At 40.1% G+C, this 21,749-nt stretch overlaps 2 protein-coding genes across 5 annotated transcripts; one reads left to right on the forward strand and one right to left on the reverse strand.

Moving 5' to 3' along the window:
• The first annotated feature begins 1,933 nt into the window (after nucleotides 1-1,933).
• Nucleotides 1,934-7,010, forward strand: ankrd34ba (ankyrin repeat domain 34Ba). Its single transcript, XM_079448207.1, has 2 exons — nucleotides 1,934-2,041; nucleotides 4,162-7,010. The coding sequence occupies exon 2, from the start codon at nucleotides 4,223-4,225 to the stop codon at nucleotides 5,837-5,839; it is 1,617 nt and encodes a 538-aa protein (XP_079304333.1). The 5' UTR covers nucleotides 1,934-2,041; nucleotides 4,162-4,222; the 3' UTR covers nucleotides 5,840-7,010.
• On the reverse strand, nucleotides 6,551-21,746 carry zfyve16 (zinc finger, FYVE domain containing 16). 4 transcript variants are annotated; one of them, XM_079448202.1, is made up of 18 exons: nucleotides 21,596-21,746; nucleotides 20,767-20,868; nucleotides 18,212-20,205; nucleotides 17,176-17,272; nucleotides 14,368-14,544; nucleotides 13,979-14,118; nucleotides 13,677-13,890; nucleotides 13,450-13,572; nucleotides 12,554-12,709; nucleotides 10,883-11,110; nucleotides 10,621-10,703; nucleotides 10,264-10,368; nucleotides 10,031-10,181; nucleotides 9,601-9,681; nucleotides 9,344-9,506; nucleotides 8,883-8,988; nucleotides 8,630-8,806; nucleotides 6,551-8,522 (listed from the first exon to the last, which is right to left on the reverse strand). In XM_079448202.1, exons 2-18 carry the CDS (start codon nucleotides 20,834-20,836, stop codon nucleotides 8,364-8,366), a joined length of 4,224 nt encoding a protein of 1,407 aa, XP_079304328.1. In that variant the 5' UTR covers nucleotides 20,837-20,868; nucleotides 21,596-21,746; the 3' UTR covers nucleotides 6,551-8,363. The 4 variants fall into 4 exon arrangements, with proteins under 4 accessions (XP_079304328.1, XP_079304330.1, XP_079304329.1 ...); XM_079448204.1 differs by having other exon boundaries at nucleotides 14,377-14,544; nucleotides 21,596-21,734; XM_079448203.1 differs by having other exon boundaries at nucleotides 21,697-21,732.
• Between the last annotated feature and the right edge of the window lie 3 nt (nucleotides 21,747-21,749).

A 21,749-nucleotide genomic window follows, 5' to 3' on the forward strand; every position in this document is an offset into this window, starting at 1 on the left:
CACGTGAAGCGGGTACAGGGTTGCTATTAACAACAGCTACATGTAGCCTATATAATGAAGCTACACGTTTATAGAGGGATGGGACAAATAAGAAACCTTTCATTCAATTAGTATAGGAACAAAAGAAAGAAACGTTATCAAAAAGAGGGAAAGGCGTCCCTCGGGTTTTGCAGATCGAAGCAGTTTAATATTTCATCAGGACAATGAAGTACACCATTATAAGTACCATAAATATAACCCTAGATATTATATTGCATAGTTTGACACTTTGATCAAATAACATCCGTTTTCACAACATTTACAGAAATACAATTAAAATTGTTTTCTTACATTGACTGCATGTTTTGCGCACACTAAACATTTTAATAATTTCCATAAGGAAAAGCTAAAAAGCTGAATCACACTAAATGTCAAGATTATTTCTTTTCTACGGTTTATTTCTTGGCTCGGTTTGGTGATAAAACAAATACCTGTGTTGCTCTCAGAGGCAGGAGTTCACAGCCAGTGCAGCCAAACCTGCGCACAAGACACAAACACAGTTTCTTTATTTCGCTGGTTGTCATGGAGATGGCATTGCTCAAAAACTACGCCATCTCACCTTCAAATCAACCTGACGACAGCACTCTTCACATGCGTAACGTGGCCGCTGGATCAGAAGCACCATAGATGGATAAACGTCATGTTCTTACACGAGATGTTTTCTTTCAGCTGCTTCCTGTCTGACTTCATTAAATTTTAAGATCAGCTCAAAGTTTATATATAATGCATAGAGACAAAAGATGAAAACATCCGTAGGGACGGTCTGAACTCACCTAGAATATAATGAAGTGTTCAATACAGAACCTATTCATACCATCTGTTCTGCATTGTCTTCATTATTTGCTTCGAATCAGCCATTTCAAAAAACATATTGTAAACATTACTAACCGCGAGGCATTCTTCAGTCAAGTGACTAAACTTTTTTAATATTACGTGTGCAAAGGTGAATTTCATGAAGTCTCATAAGATCAAAAATAAAGAAATGAATTATGATTAAATTTGAACTATTCAGCAGGGGTTCAATATTAAAAAATAACAATCACAAAAAATATTTTTACTACACAATATTTTAGAGCTAGACAATCACTGGAAACGTTCAGATATATCTTGTTTTTAGTTTTTAAACGTGTATTTCAACGCTATTATTTTTCTAATTATAAGATAAAAGTCATCTTGAGACCTCCTTGAAAGTCCCCCTTCTGTGCCACGAGAACCACTGCTTTACAGTGTACTAAATATTGCATATTATCTAGGCCACTAATGATCATAATGTCTCAAAATAAAATGTAAAATCATCAAGACTTTCCTTAAAATGTATAATGCACTTTGAAAGTAGCTTGAATGTATTAATTATGCCTTGTAATGCACCTTACAATGTCTCATGAATAACTGTAACTACAGTTTATACATTTTAAGACCTATCAATTCATTGTTACACTTCACATTTTTATTGAGGCTACAATTCTTTACAACAACATTTAATGTATTACAACAACTATAATGCATCATGCCATTTAATAACTCTTCATAGTGCATTATACCTAAAGGCTTTAAGTCTTACCAAACCCTTTTTCAGTAATGCAATATTCACTGCATTGAGAATTACAAGGGAGAATTATAAAAGTAAAACATTTGGATGCAAAGAACATTTTAGAGGGAATTGCTTCATTGCATATTTTGATCTGTGACCTGAACAATGTTTTCGCAAGATTCACTCACAAACACCCTCGTGAAAAAAAAGAAAGGATTTCAGGTTTTTTTGGGTCAACCCTATTTCTGTAAGTTCTTAGCTTGTGTTGAGTCTTGATGCGTCTCTGCTTTGCTCTCTCTCCCTCCCGCCCGGCCTGTTTCTCTGAGCGTGTGAATAATGCACCGCTCATTGTTGCTTAGGTCTGATCAACGTCACGCCTGCAACACATTCACAGTCAAACATTTACACTACAGTCAGACAGACGGGCCATACAAATCCACTGTAGCCTTCAACTGGACCTTGTTCACGAGGGTAAGGGCAAATCGGTCTATTTTCTACAAATTTCGATTTCTCGTGTCTGTTAACTTTTTCTTTGCAGCAACACAGCAGTTGATCATACAAGGGTGCTTTTGTCAAATTCACTGTATATTGACAGCATGTTTTCAGCAAAGTTGAAACGGCATTAGGCTTTGCTTACTGTCTTGTTAAATGTGCAGTGAAATGTTCGATATCTTCTGTGTTTGAGTAGCGTACGAGTGCTCTGAACCGCACATACCTCAATAAGAATAGAAACACTTTGCAACCTCTTCTAAATCTCAAGTGTACGTTGAATAAGCTTCATCATACATCATGTTTCCACATACATCATAGATCATGGAGAACCATTATAGAGATTTGGGATTTAGCCCTTGCATATATTGATATGCTGATCATCAGGACTGGATTTCCAGGGGCCACTTCAGTTTTGATTTGCATGTACCCTGTGTCTCTGCACACATGGAGCGCTTTTACTTGCTCCCGGTAGAGTTGGGAAACAGTGCGGAACATCGCTGACAGGGTAGAAGTCACAGCCGTAATTTCCTCCATGGTAACAACGGGCGGCTGCTTATAACTTCTCGTTTAAAGCCTTCATAATGCATGTTCTCATTATAGTTCATGCACAGAAAGCGTGTGTGTGTTAAACGGTACATAATACCCGTATTTAATAATACATACAGTACAAGCGTTCATTTTTTTGTACTGGCAAAATTATTTGTAATTTTGAGAAGATAATGTCAGGTTACTTCAGGTGAATTTGATGATGATGTCAAAAAGTAGCCTAAACTTTTGACATAAAAATTCTGACATCATTTATTAATCCTTAATGTCATTTAAAACTATGTATATGACTCTTTCCCATTTCCACAGGAAATGTCAGTTTGACATCATTTGACTTTCATCCGACGCACACGCCCGGCCGAAGTTATATTATGGTCTGTGTTTGTTGATTGGTCTTGCTGGTGACTAATAAAAGAAGTATTTATATTGAATTTACATTAATATTTTATTGTAAAATAATTGTATTAAGTAATCAATTTGTTGAAAGGGTCGTGTAACTTTATTTAAGTAAGGATTTAAGTTTAGCCAAGAAACATTTCTTTAGCTGGTAAACCAAAATAATACTGGCTAGACTCACTTTTAACTTGCTAACTAAGGTCATTTACTTGTTTCTTTTGCTCGTTTTCAGAAACAATCTATAGGGACTTTATTCGGATGTGTACCGGAAGTTAAGTTCTGGCATACGCAGTAATGTTTGTTTATATTGTTGCTTTGAAACCGTCTACACACAAAGATAAGTACATAAACCAACCTGCAATTTAAGGTTTCAAACAGAGATAGCGATAAAGAGTCAACAGTATATATTTATATATATAAAAATTATATAAATTTTTCACAATTTAAAAAATGGTTTGGCAAAATGGACAAATGTAGAAAAAGCAGACCCCTTTACCACAGTAACCTTTAAAGCAACAAAAGATTTAAGACCAGATTATAAAACAGTGTCTCTAGCACCCTTACATAAGCACCAGCGACTGTCTATCCAGATGACTTGACAGTAATTGAAATGCTTTATAAACCCAATCAGGGGCGTGATGTTCTGCAGGCAGCGCTCGGTGAAACTAACATCAAGGACAGCAAACACAATGAGCTTTAGAAAGATGTGGTTCCTAAAGAAAGCACGAGTGAGACCGAGCTCTGAGGACACGCGCTGCCGAGAATGTTTCCTGGCAGTAATGGCAAACAATAAAGCCAAGGTCTCTGCCTCGGTTTATTGAATTTAGATTTTCAAAAAAAGTACTGAAAAGAGGAAAAGATGTAATTCTACAGAAAGACAGCTTGTTGCTAAGCAAACACAGATAAAGAAAGGGGGCATTGGAAAAACGCACTTGGCTTTGGTACTTTTTTCCATCCCGTTATTTGTTGTCCACATATCTACTTAAAGATAACGAGCATAATTCAAAGCAACCCAAGTCTGCTATTCTCTAGATGTAATGTGTAATTTGACATAACCAGAGCTATTCATAAAGGGACTGTCTTCCAACGATCAAGCTCATGATGATCAGCAAAACAAGGTTTGGACCCAATACCTAATCTTGCTTTCTTATTCACAGGCTCAGGAATGGCATCAGCAAAGATCCCTATCAAGTTCGATTGGCAGTAAAAGAGGCAAATATGGACAGTGCACAAGTGGCCAAAGTGGATGGCAATTCCGTGCTAAAGGCCGTCTACCAAAGTAGGTTGCGTCTCACACGTCTGCTTCTGGAAGGTGGAGCTTACGTCAACGAGAGCAATGAACGTGGGGAAACGCCATTGATGGTCGCCTGTCAGAGCAGACCCGCAGACCCCCAAAGTGTTTCGAAGGCTAAGATGGTTGGATATCTGCTAGACAGCGGGGCTGACCCAAACATCCAGGACAAGAGCGGGAAGACGGCTCTTATGCACGCCTGTTTGGAACAAGCTGGAGCAGGAGTGGTATCGCTGCTCTTGGGTAACAGGGCTGACCCTTGTCTTGAGGATCATACGGGTTCTTCAGCTCTGATTTACGCCATCAATGCCAATGATGAAGAGACTCTTAAAATGTTGATGGATGCATGTAAAGCCAGAGGAAAAGAAGTTATCATCATTACCCCTGACAAACTAGCATGCGGAAGGCAAACGGCAAAACAGTACCTTTCGACTCCTCCGACTGCAACTGGGGATGAATGGGACAAGATACATTCCCCCATAGCTCCTTGTGCTTCTCCTTCTGATATTTACCTCAGCACATCACCACAGGGGACCCTTTCCCCCAGCCCTACAGAGCATATGTTTTCCTTCCAGGACCTCCAAAGCATGGCAAGCTCCCAGCCGACTTCTCCCTCCCACCAACCGTCCCTGTTGAACAGAAGAGTAGACAAGCTCCATCATCTTCAAAGACTACACTCCGAGCCCTGGCTGAAGATTCCACAGTCTTTCCTCGCCCAACAGCATGACAAAGGTAAGTCTCCAACTGAAGAACTCCCTGACATAACCCCAGAGGAGGAGATGACTTTCAGAATGAACAGAATGGCTTTCGGCAAATGTCCACTTTCACGTCATTGCAGTGTTGATCTAAAAGAATCCAACTCTTCGAGTCAAACTAGCAACAGACCTGCAGGAGGACTGAGCAGAAACATGTCCTTTGATAGCTTATCGTCGCTGCACTCGCTGTCCCATCCCAATCTTCACTCCAAAAGTAATGCAGAAGCTTCACCAGCAGGAAAAAATCAAGACAAAGCTCTGCCGAATTTGGCAGTCTCCAGTCTCCGTAACATCATCCAGAGAAAGAAACTAGGAATGGACCACTACAGCTCGGATTCCCAGCTTGCCTCAACCCTTGCCAACTGCCCAGAAGATCGTAAAGGACACAAGGAAAAGAGAAAGCTCGTTAAGTCTCAGTCTCCTATATTGGTAGGCTCCAGAGAATCTCTTGACAGTGTCACAATGCCATACCTGCACAAGAGGAACCCAATCGGCTATGAGCGGCGAGGATCTGGGCCGCTTTTATTGGATCCCATCTCTCATCCTCGTGTCGGCTTCCTTCCTCCGTTGAACCAGCACGCTCCAATCCCAAACATAACTGGGACCAGCAACTCAAGCAGCATTGGCTCTAGCAACAAAGTGTCTGCAGGACCAAAGCTCTGTTTTCCCTCCGCTCCGACGGGTTTACCCAAAGATCCCAAGACGAAGAGACTACTGATGAGGAGACACTCCATGCAAACGGAGCAGCTCAAAAGGCATGCTGAATTCACCGAAATTTTTGGTCACTGAATGCTATTACAAACATTTCAACCACCTGTTTTCACAAGTGCAAAGTTACTGCTCATGCTTCAACAGACAGCACCAATTCTCTTTCTCCACTGGACACAAGCATTTGAATGAAGTCTATATTGAAAATAAACAATTCATCTGGTGGTTGATCTATTAACAAACTTTAAAACGAATACATGATTTGGGTCACTGTAAAATAAATACAAATGCTTTTTTTGTTGTGCTTGATGCTCACAATCTACCTATAAACATACAATCATTACTACTCAAAATGCCATCTTCATGGGTATACAAACCAAAAGGAAAATTATATTATTATTGAACAGTTTTGGTAAATATTAAAGGCTACATTTGTTACAGTGATGATCACAACCCTTTGGTTGTTTGGATGTCATTGGACCCCAATGGAGAGTCTAATAACAGCAGTCAAAAGAAAGAATGATGTCAAATTTACAGTGACTTCCATAGACGCTGTATAAGAAACACCCTTGCAATACTTTTTGTAAGTTGATGCAGAGGTAATATAATACAAAGTATAGTGTTATAAATATACATACATTTTTTTAAATGAAAATAAAAAAACGAGAATCTATGATGCTGATGAGCGAACGCGTCATTGCAGTCTTGTGAAAAAGGTCCTTACTCATATGAACGATTCATTTTTCTAAACAACTCAACATGTAATGTCATAAATGAGCTGGAGACGATGAATGTACATATTTATCAAAAGTTTATTTTATTTGAGATACATAGAAATGAATGTTGTTTGAAGAACATCCTTAGGTCCCACACCAGATAATTCATCAAATAAATCTGGTTTCATGAATAAATATAATATACATTATGCACACTGGTACATCTTAACAGCTTTTTGTAGAGCATCAAAATACTTTAATAGTCTAATAAATCAGTAACAGTGAGAAAATAACTTAACTCCAAAACTATTCCACTAAAAGCAAGGGAGCAGATGTGAGATGTCAACCAAATGATAAACTCCTTTCACAGACATTTATCTCAATCTTTCTGTGACAATCATATGAGTTTTGATATATGTGGCAGAACTGCAGAATCATTTAGTTTGTTTAAATGTCAATTTATCACTCAATGTTTATAAGTCAATGTATAAAATAAAATGATTTATCACTGTTTATAGTGTATTTCATCCCAAAGGAAAAAACAATAAAATAAGAATACGGAAAAATCACTAGTCCCGCCTTTCATTTCTTCAACCACAGTAAAAGTGCATTTTCAAAATTCAAGAATTGAATCTAGAATGTTGTCAGAAAGCAGTACTTAAAATGAACTTCAGAAAAAAAAATGTGCAGCTTTGTTTTACAGCTGTATATTCATTTAGGCTTATATTAAATGTGCAGGAGCTCAGTCCGCTTAATCATTATAAGAGAACTTTTTATTGCATTTATAAAACTGCTACGTAAGATCAGGACCATCATCCAGCATCTTCCAATCAAAATCAGTCCAGAACCCACAGAATTTGTATTAAGCCCGTAGTTAAGTGTAGACGTTCGGCAGCCCCTATAAGTAACGTGGTGCAAAACATGAAAGTTTCAGATATGACGGGCCATAAGCTGGTGGCACGTGTAGTGTTTATAGACGTATCTGATGATTATTCTTTAATTGATGCAGTAGTGGAAAAAAGCACATAAATGTTTAAGCAAATCTTTATATAGATACAGTCTTGATGTGTTTATCCTTCATTCTCTATTTCTATTTGTTTTTCTTAACGCTGTTTAAAAGGAAACAACTAACAATGTTGTGATCATCACACTGAGCTATAAGCTCAATTCTGCTGTCAACAGGTTTGGGCTAGAATTGCAGCCTATCAAAAATATCACCTTTAGTCAACACATGGTTCCAAAAATAGAATTTAAGCTTAATAAAAGCTTAATCGAATTAACAGATGATTTCATCTATACGCTTTAAACTGCTTCTTATCCACTACGTATTTGATAAAGTAAGAGAAATGACAAAGCATACGTTTCTGTACTTAGAAAGTACAAGAATCTGTACACTGGGTCTTGATATGAACCCGTCAACGGGCTTGAAGCCACTTCATACGGTAACACTGGCTTATGAAAGGTGGCGAAAACGCACTGCAGATTCACAATTCGTGCTCAGGAAACACAGACTTTTAAACGCAGCGCATCACATGCATCATGTTTGCCGTGTGCGTAATCAAATAACGGTTATAATTCTTGGTATATCTGACATCAGTCATACAAAAACAATTTAACTATTCAGAACAGCGTTCAACTGACAGACGCTGTCAACCGATGACTGCCGGTGTTCGCCAAATCCTCACGACTTCCGTTTGTTTAATCTTATATACCAGAATCTCTTATATGGTTCCACTTCGCCAAAGTGCTTTCACAAGTCCTTTAAAATCCATCAAACCCTCAAACATCAGATCTCTCCACACCTGAAGTTCACTGGTTTCCATTGTAGACGTCCCACTGGCTGACTATAGATGTAAATTATAAGCCACCAGTTTTCAAATGAAGACATTTCAGATTTTCAGAGTGATGTAGAAGAAGAACTCCATGTCCATGGCCTGATGGGGGACACTGGAGCTTCCTCCATGGATGACAGGAATCAGTGCCCCGTCTAAGTCATTCATGTACTTCTGAGGAAGCAGACGTCCCCCAGATCCCGCCTGGTACTCAACCTACAAAAATACAATGTCAAAGGAGATGTAATCTGAATTATAGTAACGGACTCAAAGTAGCGCCATCAACAAACCCGACTGAATTTGTTTAAAAAAAATCATTGTACCATATCCGAGTCGGTGGAGACTCTGAGGGCGAGATGGTTGATTCCATTGGTCATGAGCACAGAGAGGTGCGGACAGAGAGCAGCGCAACTGGCCGTGGCGATTTCTCTCAGGAACTGAGCGGATGACGTGAGGACGGCAGGCAGCGAGACGTCTGGGGACTTCAGCAGATAGAAGACCTGATGGAGGATACGAGACATGAAGACTGAACGGTGACATGTGAAGTCATATGACACGAGCCGAACGCAAACTCACCTCAGTGCACTTGATGCTCCGGCCGTCAAGCTCAAACTCGGAGTCCTGGCGAACCCTGATGCTGGACAACCCCTCCAGAGATCTGCCATCGACTGGGCTGGTGGCTCTGCAAATGTGTAAACACATCGGATAAGTGTTTATAGCCCAATATTTTATCATTGGGGGAAAAAAAACGAATTTCATTCACCGTGACTGTGTCCAAAGACTTAAAGACCCCCCTTGCACCCCATTTTCAAAAACACATAGGTTCTACACGAATCACAATAATGACCCATTTGGATCTAAAACGGCAAATTTCGCTGAAAGGTGTCAAGTTGCCATTCCCGTTTCATTTAAGCGTAACGCTTTTGTTTACACTGAATCTTTGTCCTCTTAAAAAAACTACACTCGTGATGCAGAAGACTAACAGAAAAAGGATTTATTCGACACAAATGTTCATGTAAAATATCAATCTCTAGTACCCAGTGCTGGGGGGTGCAGTCCAATCAACCCATCGTACGGTCACGTTTTCCCGTGTCTCCTCCGAATCTGCTTTTCCACAAGGTATCTGAAAGTCGGTCTGGTCCCTGAGGGCCTGTCGCAAACCCTCCATGGTCTCTGGAGGAATCTGCACCATTAACCCATCTGAATATAAAAACATCACATGGAGCATGATGACATCACAGACGACTAGTCAGCAGAAACAGAGCGAGTTTATGTACTATGTGAAAGCGTTTACCCTCCACAATGCTGGATTTGGCAATGAATCCTGATGAGGCTTTCAGGGCCCCGTTAAAGACCACGAAACTAGCTCCAGTCACTGTGAATATAAGATAGTGAGCAGTAAGAAATACGGTAAACATCTATAAATTCCACATTTAACAAAAACTAAGTATAAGCAATTTCCATACTTAAGCTTCTGATTCAAATCCTTTGACACCATTTATGCGTTTTGCAGAAACTTTATCAAAGGGACTTATACTGTAATCAAACTTTAATATTTTTTATCAATATGTGTGTGTTCCCTGGGAGTCGAACGCACAATATTTGCATTGCTAACACCAATTGAACTGTAGCCTATAGGCCTACAGAGCGTGAAAATATATTTATTATTGAAGATAAAATGCGTTTTATCTAGTTTGCAACTAGATGTGTAACAGTTCACAAACCCCTCCTGGTCTTTCCTGGGATGCTGTTAGCTTGCGTCTGGTAGCTTCCGTCCTCGTTCTGCAGGCAGACCAGGTGAGAATCCGCCATAGTGCTGAAACATGCGCCGAAGCTGATCACATGCTCATTGGAGGAGTTCACGACCTTCAGCATCTACAACAGTCAGAAAACGCAACGTTAATGACATCACAGCGCCCGGAGCATGAATTCTGCATGATTCAGATCCAAGTCTGACCTCATTAAACCGGGATTTGGGGATTTCGATATAACTGTTGCCCATCTCCATATGCACCTGCAGACTGTCCACCACGGGTAGACTGTACTGGTAATTCCTCAGGTCCTGTGAAAACCAGCCAAACATAGGAATGAAAGTGTTTAGAAAAGATTTTCAGGTACAAAGACAAAAGTCTCTTATTATAAAAAGTTATATTATTGCAGAAAAGATGTTTTGCATTATTTTTGAGCTTTACACATAACCTGAATGTTTCATATAATGTTTATAAGAACAACTAAATTGTTTCTGGAAATTGATTAAACTATAAAAATCTAAACAGTCAGGAAGTTTTGGTGAGAATTAAACGTGAACACGTACTGCGAGTAGATTCATGATGGTGTGCCCCGTCTCTTTAAATACTGACTCACGGAAACGCACACTCACCAGCGGGCAGGGATACACTGCAGAAAACAAACAACAGATCACATGATTGGAGGGGGTGGAGCTTATCACGCACTTGATTCTCAGCAAAGCTTTGAGTTCATTTATATGAATCAAAAGGAAAATAGAAAGAGGAACTACATATTTTCCTCGTCCTCATCACAATGAATGTTTTTAAATATGTTGCGGAGGGATGTACCACTGTATTGTGCCCCCAGAGTAAGCAGCAGTCGGAGGGGAAAAACTTTAGCCCAGGGCACCTCCAGCTTCTGAATCAAAAGCCCAAAGAGGAAAGAGACCTGCGGGGGCAGATCCAAACCATCCAAGGGTTGAAAGGTGTGAGAGAAGAACAGCACACCAGCGTGATCTTTACTGCCCAGAAAACTGTCTGTGAACGTCATGTTACTGAGATTCTCGATGAATTTCCCTGTAGAGGAGAAACAAAAAGACAATCAGTGTTGCCAGATTGGGTTGACAATTTCCAGCACAAAGGCCGATTCCAACAAAAACCAACCCAAATTTTAACTGCCAAAATAATGTGATAGAAATGCATTGCGATGTCAATCAACGAGGATAATGACCATTTTATCTCCTTAAAACGAAGTATGACAAGATCAAAACCAGATCAAACATAGCAAATGCATTAAAGAGAGTTAGAAAATACTACTAATATGTCCAGAAACCACTTCAAAGCGACAATCAAGAAATTAAACCATGACTTAAACAAATGCATCACTATGCAATTTTTTGTGCAAAAAGTGCCCACTATAATTAATCAGAAAGCAAAATGAGTAGTTATTTTACACTCGTTCATTGATACATAGTAATGCGACACAACAAAAAGGAACAGCAGCAACAATATTGCGCTTACCTTTGAGAGTTGCCTTAACATCTGACAGAACTACAGTAACGTCTTTCGTGAAATATACTGTATATTGCAGAACATATAATGCAAAATTTAGCAAGTCCAGCAGCTGTGAAGGACGAGTATGCCAGAGTAAGTTACAGTCTGAACAGTTTAGAGGTGTGCTGATGATCAACAGAAGTGGTATAATCCCTTATTCAGTTAGATTTGTATTAAATCATTCAACTGTGTAAATATAACTTAGCAAAGTCTTTGAGTCGTGTTACCACATGTGTAATCCACGTTGTGAGATTCAAGTTACTCTTCCTATCTATTTGGGTCACTTTGGCATAGCAATCGCTTCATTACAAAATCTGGACCTATATTGCGCCCATTACCCCGTCACTCAAGAGTCATCAACCTCAACCGTAGATTGATTGACAGGTCTCCCAGACCCAGACCTGATCGGTTAAACTGAACCAATAAGGGCTGTGTTAAGAAATAATGTGTATATGACTGCACAACACATTATTTTCTTACATTTTGAAATAACTACTAAATAAAATCATAGAATAGGCAAGCTGCTTGGGCGGGTTTTTTAATTTCATAAGCAGCTCAAATTTTGTCCACCTGCCCAATGCATTTTTCTCTGGTCTAACCAGTTCAAAAGAAGCCCAATCTGGCAACACTGAAGCCAATATGAGTGCCTTATAATCCTCATTCACACATGAAAGGTTTTGTGTTCTAGGTGAACAGGTTACAAGAAAATCATTCCACAAATGAAATAAAAAAAAAAGGTTATATTGTGGGCAAATTCGATGTTTTAAAGAAAAGAGGGATGCACTATGCAGACATATTATAAAGTTCACAACTCCAAAACGAGCACAATGTTGCTCATTGGATGCATGTTATATGCCAATCAAAATAAAGGTCATGTTATGAAGAAGTCTTACAGAACAGTAACAAAAAGACCAGATTGGATTAAATCTTAAAATCTGAATAATAACAGTTTTGCGTTGTACATACCATTCTGTGCATCCTGGTATATGCTAACATACAGGTTGAATACATCTCTAGGCAAACTGTTCTCCTCTGGGAGACACTCGATTATGAACACCAGCTCCTTCTGTCCAACTCCCTGAAGGCCATTAGAGCTCATACACCAGCATCTCCTCCCACAATCTACGAGGAAAAACAGAGCAAGGCATGAACATGTTGCATACGCTCACATATCTTAAAGTAAAAGTTCACCTCAATATCAAAATTTTGTTATTTCTCACCCACATGACGTTCAAAATGTTTTAAGACCTCCCGGCATCTTTGGAACGCAAATAGATATATTTTGGGGCGATCCGAGAGATTTCAAGGCCTCCTCAGACATCATGGTTATAGTTGTTGTCAAGGTGAAGAAAAGTACTAAAGACATGGTTAAATTGGTCCATCTGCTCATAGTGGCTCAATTTAATATTTTTATAGCGACGACAATACTTATTGTGCGAAAATCAAACCAAAATAACGACTTTAATCGATATATTTTCCTCTGTCTTGTCAGTCTCGGTTTGTGAGCCGAACGCCGTATGACAGAGAAGAATATATTGATTAAACTTGTTATTTTGGTTTGTTTTTCCCACATAAAGTATTCTTGTCGCTTCGAAAAATTATATTGAGCCACTATGAACGGATGGACCAATTAACGATGTCTTTAGTACTTTTCTAGACCTAGACAACAACAATAACCATGATGTCTATGAGGGATCTTGAAATATCTCTGAAGTCCCTAAAACATGCGTGTTTGTGTTCCGAAAGAAAGAAAGTCATAAAGGTTTGAAATGACAAGAGGGTGAGTAAATGCTGAAAGAACTTTTATTTTTGGGTGAACTTTTACTTTAAAGTCGTCTGAAATATATGATCTTAAAACTTACATGTTACAAGCTTTACATTCACAACTAAATTGGTGTTGAGCACAAAGGTAAGAGGCAGAGGTCCTCCCTCCTCCAACAGCAACAGTATCTGGCAAACAGCAGGTCGTTCCTCGACTAATAAATCTGTGAAGCAATAAAAAAACTATAAATTCACTATTGACTGATTAACTGTAGCCATAAACATGCCATCTATTCTCATGTCGATATTCCTAATTTGAAGTACTTACCTCCTCCTTCCTCCTCTCCTGTGGTAATGAGCAGCGGAGGTAAGCCATCGTCATCCTCAGGCACCAGACTGACATCTTTCTGAACACAGCTGCTCAATCCACAGAGCAAAGAGTAGTCCCACGGGCCCCTGACGGGCAGACGGCTCACCTCATCAGCGCTGTCAGATCTTCCCTCAGAACTCTCATCACATTCATCGGGAACGTTAGCATCAGACTGAAAGGCAGCAGATCAAAGCATCATCATCATCAAGCGGCGTTATCAGACATGCAGAGCATTGGTAAAGAGGATTTAGCCGTCTCACTCCGGGCGGTTCTGGAGTCACGGGACTGGATTCCTGCGAGGATCTTCGGGTCTGGACCGAGAGCTTCGTGGTGTCTGCTACTTCGCCGTTTGGAAGAATACCGTCAGCAAACCACACGTGCTTCTGCTCACGTGGAAAACCTGCGGAAACGATCAATGAAACATCATGAGGACCACTTTCACCAAATACCAAATGACATGAGCCACATTAATTTGTCGTAAGTCTTCATCATTCTGAGTACCTGCTAATTTGTAACGCACAAACCCTAACAATGTATACTACATAGTATGGATGAGCCATAAATTGTGACGCTTTTAATTGATTAAGGAGGTGATTACAGTAAAGAGTGGAAGTCACTGTCTGTCCTAAACTGGCAGTGCGGTGCGTACCGTCATTACCGGGGTGTTTGAGGACAGACACGGGAACCATGACGGTGGGAGGGGGTGAGTTGAGGGTGCCGGCGGCTCGGGCCTGCTGCATGGGCGGTATGGTGGAGCAGTACTCTGATGGGATGTTGGGGTTGGGACTGGGCCCAGTCGGGCTCATCATTCGCTCATGGGCTTGAGCTGCACACAGACACAATCGGCAGAAGTTCTGTCAGTGATGAGGTTCAGTGTGAAATGAAGAATATGAGAGACAGAGGGAACTGTGGGAAAATGCTTTTGACATGGGACAAAAGCACACGGTACATCAGTAGCTGTTACGCTAACGGTTTCAACAACTTCAATCCACCCCTTTTGCTTTCTTTATAAATGTTCCTGGTGTGATTGTGAATGATTCCTCAGGGTACATTATTGTAAAGAGAAAAAATGTATTTATAATCTCCCCAGGATGTAGTAACTTTCTATACCTCTGAAAGAATGTTTGACGAAAACAAGAAATATTTATGGATGACATTAGTCTAACTTCTGGCCCTTTTTATCCATCCAGATATTACAAGGGTTACGAACCCTGTTTTAAAATTGTTATCCTATGACATGAAATTTGTTTACGGAAATCATCCAGTCATGTTGAAACAGTTTGGGAGAAGCACATTAAAGGGCTACTCCTTCTTTTAGATACTCATATTTAGTTTAAAGTTTTTCTAATCTAATTATTTATTTAATCTTTAAATCAAAGATTTGCATATGTTCCCATAAATCTGCATATTCCACTGATCAGAAAATCTCATTAACGGGGTCTAAAAAGTAAAATATACAAACAAGTTATACAGAAGTTGAAAAGAAATCGATGTTATCATCTTTATTTTATATTGGCTACATAAACCTTAAAGTTATTTATCATGTTATTGACCTTCAACCAGGAACCAGATTATGATCGAAAGTCCAAACACCTTTCAGCAAGCAATAACATGAAACAATATCTAATGTTTAAAACAACAACCCAATAATTTGATGTAAATAAACTGAAGGTCATTCAACCACCAAACTGAAAAACAAAACAAGATGTCTGTGTCTGGCTTGCTGTCCATTATGTTGATTAAGGTTCATGGATGCTCATCGACCGGATTACACTGGATCTGCCTGTGACACCCACAAACATGTCAGATATACGCACAAAAACCTGAATATGCTGGCTCACTGTGAAACAGCTACGGCAACAAAACCCCTGGGATAGATGGCAACCCTGAAGCCAAGTAAAACCAAGACACAACGTCCTTTACCATGTGAAAATACTGCTCTGGCACAACTAATGGCAGTCCTAAAAACTTGCATAAAGCTACAGAACGCATAAAATAACATTTTCAATCACAGGAGAGCTTCTAAACAACAAAACAGTTCTGTTTTCGGCTTACCTCATCCCAATCCCAATTCAACTCCAACCCAAATGGTCTATCAGATTGTTGACGGGTTGCATGTTAGTCTCCCAGGAGCGTGTCAGTGCGCAGGAGAAAGTGGTCCCCATGCCACCGAGCGAGAGAGCGTGTGTATTCTTCAGCATCTCTCATTCCGGACGGGGAGCGGCCCACTTCCTCCGACGCACGCTGAGTTCTCGTCTGTCCCGAGCTGTGTTCCAGCGAGATGTTCATTCGAGATCTGCCTGTCAAACGCGGCGTGATAAACGAGGTCGTGTTAAATGACTGCCCTGGGCTGAGGGAGGTGACGTCAGCTCTGTCCTCTAAAGCCTGAAGATGAAATATGTGCGGGTCTATTCCTCAAACGAGTGAGTGAGAGAGTGTCACGAATACTGCACCAGGTAGGTCCTGTGCCCTACACACACACACAAACACACACACACACACACACACACACACACACACACACACTCAAGGACATGCACCAGTGCCCTGGCTCCACCCAGCCCTGCACCAAACCCTGTGAGAGCTGGCTCGCAGGACTGACGATCGGTGATGAATGTCCTTTTTAATGTGCAAATGGACCGCACGCTCGGCCACACAGTACAGCCCAAGCTCTTTTTATAGAACATCCAGGACAAAACACATAACGCCATGATCTATTCCATTAAATCAACCCTTGCATAATAAAAGGTGTTTCATCTAGAAAAGTTGGTCATAAACAAGAGGAAGAAGCAATCTTGTCAACTTTAATTCAAATACACATAAGTGTTGAATGAAAGCATGTTTCACATTTTGTTTACTTGAAACTGTTTAAAGTAATCGTATATAAAAATATAAAGCATTCGAGGGATACTTCACCCAAAAATGTTTTATTCACCTGTGTGTGACTCTTTCGTCTGGGGAAAACAAAAAAAGATATTTTGAGAAATGTCTAGTTTTGTGTCAATGGGGCTAACATTGTTTGATTACCAACATTCCTAAAACTCCATCATCTTTTGTGTTCTGGATAAGGACACGATAAAGTCATATATAGGACATGACATGAGAAATCAGTTGAGCCGATGTTGCTGTGTCAGGATGCTAAAACAAACAGAGCAATGTTTTGAAAGCACCGGAGCTTTAAAGTGAGTCCACACTATTAGGGAGGATCAACCTACACATGGCTTCTTTAAAGCTGACTCGGCATGCTTGGCTTCAACATCCAAAACATTCCACATCCACCTTGAAGTATGTAAAACAGGACGGCACTTGCACTGGGTTAGCGTCTGCATGCCTTTGTACAGTATCCTCCACTCACCATCTTAGCATTTAAGCAAAACATCTTTCAAATGATTCCAACACCCTATTACTATACAGATACACATAGAATCGCAATTGTATTATTAAAAGTCTCACTCACCTTTTTGTATGGTAACGTGGCAGATGACGCAGACCCTGGCCTCTTTCTCCATATATTTCAGTCTGCATTTACGGTTGCAGCAGCCTGCGCAGTACACCTGCAAAGCAGACGGCATTATTCACCCGAAACAACCGTGAAGCCAGAGGAAACACCAGTGTCCTTTTGACCATTTCGTTTATGGGCCCAGTATGTCTTGAGAACAGCATTTCATTGCAGCTATTCAAGATGGAAACTATATAGGCTCTAAAAATACACCCTGCTGAGGCAGCAAAAAAACTCTATATTTAGCAGCTCCAGAGCAGAATAATACATTGACGTCATATAAACAAGAAGAGACCACACACCAATACATTCAATTGATACTTTAACAGACTCAGGGTAACGGCTAAAGCTTTAAGTCTTTCCAGGTCTTATAATAAAATCAAATAAAAACACACAACAGCAGGATTGTGTCACAGACCTTTGATTTGAAATCAAGGCAGCTGACTGCATGTTAATTCATTGATTCAAACTGCGGTTATTTTCCATTCACCTTCAAAACTATGCACAGGGCAAACTACTACAAAGTCACAGGACTGAAGCAACACGTTATAAAAATGCTCATTTGCTTTTTTAACACGAAAATCTGGTTGCTTTGAATTTTATTCAACTGTAACTTCATATTCATCCCATTAACATCATAACAGCTTAAAGGGGACAGTTCACCTCATTTCTGATAATTTACTCATCCTCATGTCATTACATCCAGAGCTGTATGACTTTCTTTGTTCTACAGAACACGAAGATATTTTGTAGAATGTTGGAAACCAAAAAACACTGGTCCCCTTTGACTTCCATTGTATGACCGCAAAAACAGACATTACTCAAAATATCTTATGTGTTCCGCTGAAGAAAGAGTCAACGATATAAACAAAATAAGGGTGACTAAATGATGACAGATTTTTTTCGCGGGTGACCCATTCCTTTCCCACCATGTAATAACCAGTGCGCAGATAGAGAGAAGATTGGCCCTTATTGATAATAATTCAACACTCACCTTTCCGCATGCCCGGCAATGATGTCTCCTCTTGGTAAATGTGAACTTTTGCTCGCAATTCATGCAGTTGGGAGCTTCCGAATCAGGGACCCAAGGTGGCGGCTTTGAACCAAGACCCTCGTCTGTCTTCCCATGCTGATCCAGAGATGCCTCCCCATCCTCCAGTGGTTCTCCGGGGTAAGGCGGAGGCTCTGAGAGCTCATCGCGACCATAACAGGCCTCGTATTGCTGATAAGATGGCGGTTCACAGTTATTTACCATCTGGTTTGGAGTTTGTGAAACATGCAATCTATCATCTTCATCAGGATCGGCCATATTGGCTTCATCTTCTGGGGTTATGTGTCTTTCTGACGAGGGGCGCACAGTTTGGTTGGACTGCTTTGGTCTTGCACCTCCATAATTTGGCAAACAAGCGGACTGAATCTCAACAGGGCTGGTTACGGTTTCTTGGGTAACTGTTGGTGTGCCGTCTGCTCTCAATGGGCTACTTTCCTGAGAAGACGAAGAAATATTTGAACCTTCACTTTCTTCCAAATATTGAAGTGAGCCATCACTCTCAGGAGATGCAAAGGAATCTACTTTGCAGCTTTGAAGTTCCACGTCTAAATAGGCGTCTCCATCCATATTTCCATTAAATTCCGAAAAACCATCATCAACAAGATTTTCTGTGTCTGAGCCAGAGTTCATTTTCGCACCCTGACCCATCAAAAAGGCATCTAGCTCCTCATCTGTAACCATCATTACAGTCTGGTCGCTTTCAGGAAGGTAATCGTTCCCGATTCCAAACTCGTAGGAATAATTTGGGCACTCCCCATAAAGAGGAGAATATCTACAGGCGAGTTTATCTGTCGGCGATACAGTGCGTTTAAAGTTTCTTTCAGGGTAATGACCAGATATAGCAGATGCTCCTTCTGGGTTAGACATGATCTGGACTAGCTCAGGTTCATCTTCAGGTGAGGAATCGGGCCTACATGAGAACACATTAACAACCTTTTGCAATGGAAGAGTCAACTCCTCAGCTTCCTGAACGCTTGTTTTTTGCTCCGGGTCGGCGTCATCTTTGGTTACAAGCACTGTTGGGTCCGGAGACTCTAAAGAGGACACAAGAGTTCCACACATTGATACAGCTATTGGCAAGCATGACAAACTAGACTCCTTCTCAGAGAACGGAGAATTGGAGGAACGCTCTGGATTTTTGATGCTGCCATCTTCATCAGGTCGAGCATCAGATGAGTCAGGCTGAAATGACACAGTCTGCTTATCACTGGCTGCCAAAATCTGCTCGTCTGTAGAATCTGAATTAGTAAAATCTTCCTCATATTTTGAATTGCATGGAGTGCTGGTCTGGTCATTAGAGTTTGATTCTTCAGGAATGGTACTTTGGATGTCTGACTGTGTCCTCTCTAATGTCTTCGTGTTACTTGAGTCATGAGGATCAGAATTCTTGTCTGGAGCTGCTGGCAATATGACGTCCAGCAAGTTAAGGGAGTTACACGTTGTTTCATGTGTATCATGTTTTTGTAATTCACTTTGGCCGGGCTTTGAGATGTCCTCTGGACAAGATACAACAGGACTGTCAAAGTCCACTAGCAGCACCTCATTATTTTGTGTCTCGCTAACGTCCTGTTCTTTAATGTCTTCATGACTATCAGCCTGATAGAGGTTAGCAGACCCTGTATCATTCACAAGGTCACACACAGGCTTCAACGACCTATCTGGACAGGGAGGCGCAGAACTTGAGATGCCTCTACTGTCAACGGAGGAGAGGAGGTCCACACCTGTGAGGGGTCGCTCATTTAAATATAAATCTTTTTGGTTTAGGGATATACTTGGTGACGTAAGTCCATAGTGCAGGGTATTGAGATCTGGGACTTTTGGTGAGACGGTGTGTTGCTCTGGTACGTAGCTTTGAATGCCCAAATGGTGACCAGTGAGGAGCTTGGAATCTGGACAGGACGGGCTTGCAAATGTGCCAGATTTGTTTTCAAGCTCATCTGAAAATAATACAAAAAAACATTAAGCTCATATACAACTAAGCAGACAACATTACACAATTAGCTATCAATATCTCAGTCATGATATAAAAATAACATGGTAAGTACATACAAGACATCATATAGGCTGTGTGTCCGACTCCAACAAAGCATTTTTTGTCCTGAGTCAACGCTATTTCATCAATTGATTTCAAGGAAAGCACCCCACTTTAAAAAACACCACAAGTCGAGCTAAAACATGTTCAGCTATGGGTAAAACTCTGTGCTTTTCAATGTTACTACCTTTTTACGTTCTGCAAAATCAGATATTAGTAACACATTACTTCTGTGGATATTCTGTATAGTAGCAACCAAACTGTTTTAGCTGAAAAATATGTATAATGTATAAAAACTCTTCGGTGGACCCACAGCCATAATAAGTCAGAAATAAGCAATATATAATTCAATGCATAAATCATTAAAAATACAGCACATACATACTATTTATTTTAGCAACTGACATTTAAAGGTATTGCTGTGGGTTGATTTCAGTTGACTCAATAACAGCAAAAGAACGCCAACCTGCATTGAGTTCAAAGTCATCCAAAAGCTTGTCCAGGTCACACACAGCAGCTTTAAAATAGCTGTCCATTCTAGGGAGGGTATGATCCACCTCACTTACTCCTGCAATCAAAAATGGGCCAACATGGTCAAAACCATTTCAAATAATCAAAATATGAATACTTTATGTAGAATTGGTCATAAGTACATGTACAAGACACTAACAATGGACAAGCACCTTTCATATACATGTTGAAATAACAGCATTTGCACAACATAATGGACTGCCAAACTATTTTATACATTACGAGTTTTATTTTGTCATAAGCACACTGGTCTGTTAAATACAGACAAAGCAATACTCTCTTGAGTATAATAACACATACATTATACATACAGAAACAATAAATAAAAAACAATAACTATTAACATGGAAACTGCTGTATATAATAAATTGGTCTGCCTGTCTAAAATGAATCTAACGTTAACGCACGAATGCAATATCAATATTTGTTTCGAAAGAAAAGCATTTATTAAAATATAAAAATATTTATCACCGGTTGTTATTTAACCGAACTTTAAAGGTCCATGATACTCATATGAATGTCCTAATTTTGCTCACCAAATGCTATACGCTCGCAAACATTATACATCACAGTACTGTCTAAACGCCACCTCAACAATAGTAAAAAAAAAGAAATAAACAATAACTTGATATTTCCATTAAGTTGAATGAGCTATTCAGCTATCACCAGCAATCTGCTAGTTAGCTTAGCCTGCTAGCCGTTAACATCTGATCACACACAAACACAAATAAACCGCAGATTCATTTGAATATTACATGTTCTACCTCAATAAGCGTCATAGTTCAGTCGTCGTCTTGTGTCGACAGGATTCAGTTGAAATATTACAGTATTTCGCTGTTAGCAACACGCCAATGTTTTCTTTTACCTCAGTAAATTCCACAGTTGTCTGCGCGATAGTCCAACCCGGCGCGAGACGCA

This window comes from Barbatula barbatula (assembly GCF_947034865.1).
Source record: "Barbatula barbatula genome assembly, chromosome: 24".
In the NCBI taxonomy this organism is placed as follows: domain Eukaryota; kingdom Metazoa; phylum Chordata; class Actinopteri; order Cypriniformes; family Nemacheilidae; genus Barbatula; species Barbatula barbatula.

Coding starts and splice junctions, on each gene's coding strand:
- ankrd34ba (XM_079448207.1), top strand. CDS start 4,223: ATGGACAGTGCACAAGTGGCCAAAGTGGATGGCAATTCCGTGCTAAAG.
- zfyve16 (XM_079448202.1), bottom strand. CDS start 20,836: ATGGACAGCTATTTTAAAGCTGCTGTGTGTGACCTGGACAAGCTTTTG. Junction 14,119..14,367: donor CAAACACCCCGGTAATGACG/GTACGCACCGCA, acceptor TCGTTTCCGCAG/GTTTTCCACGTGAGCAGAAG. Junction 11,111..12,553: donor ATACCAGGATGCACAGAATG/GTATGTACAACG, acceptor TCTCCTCTACAG/GGAAATTCATCGAGAATCTC.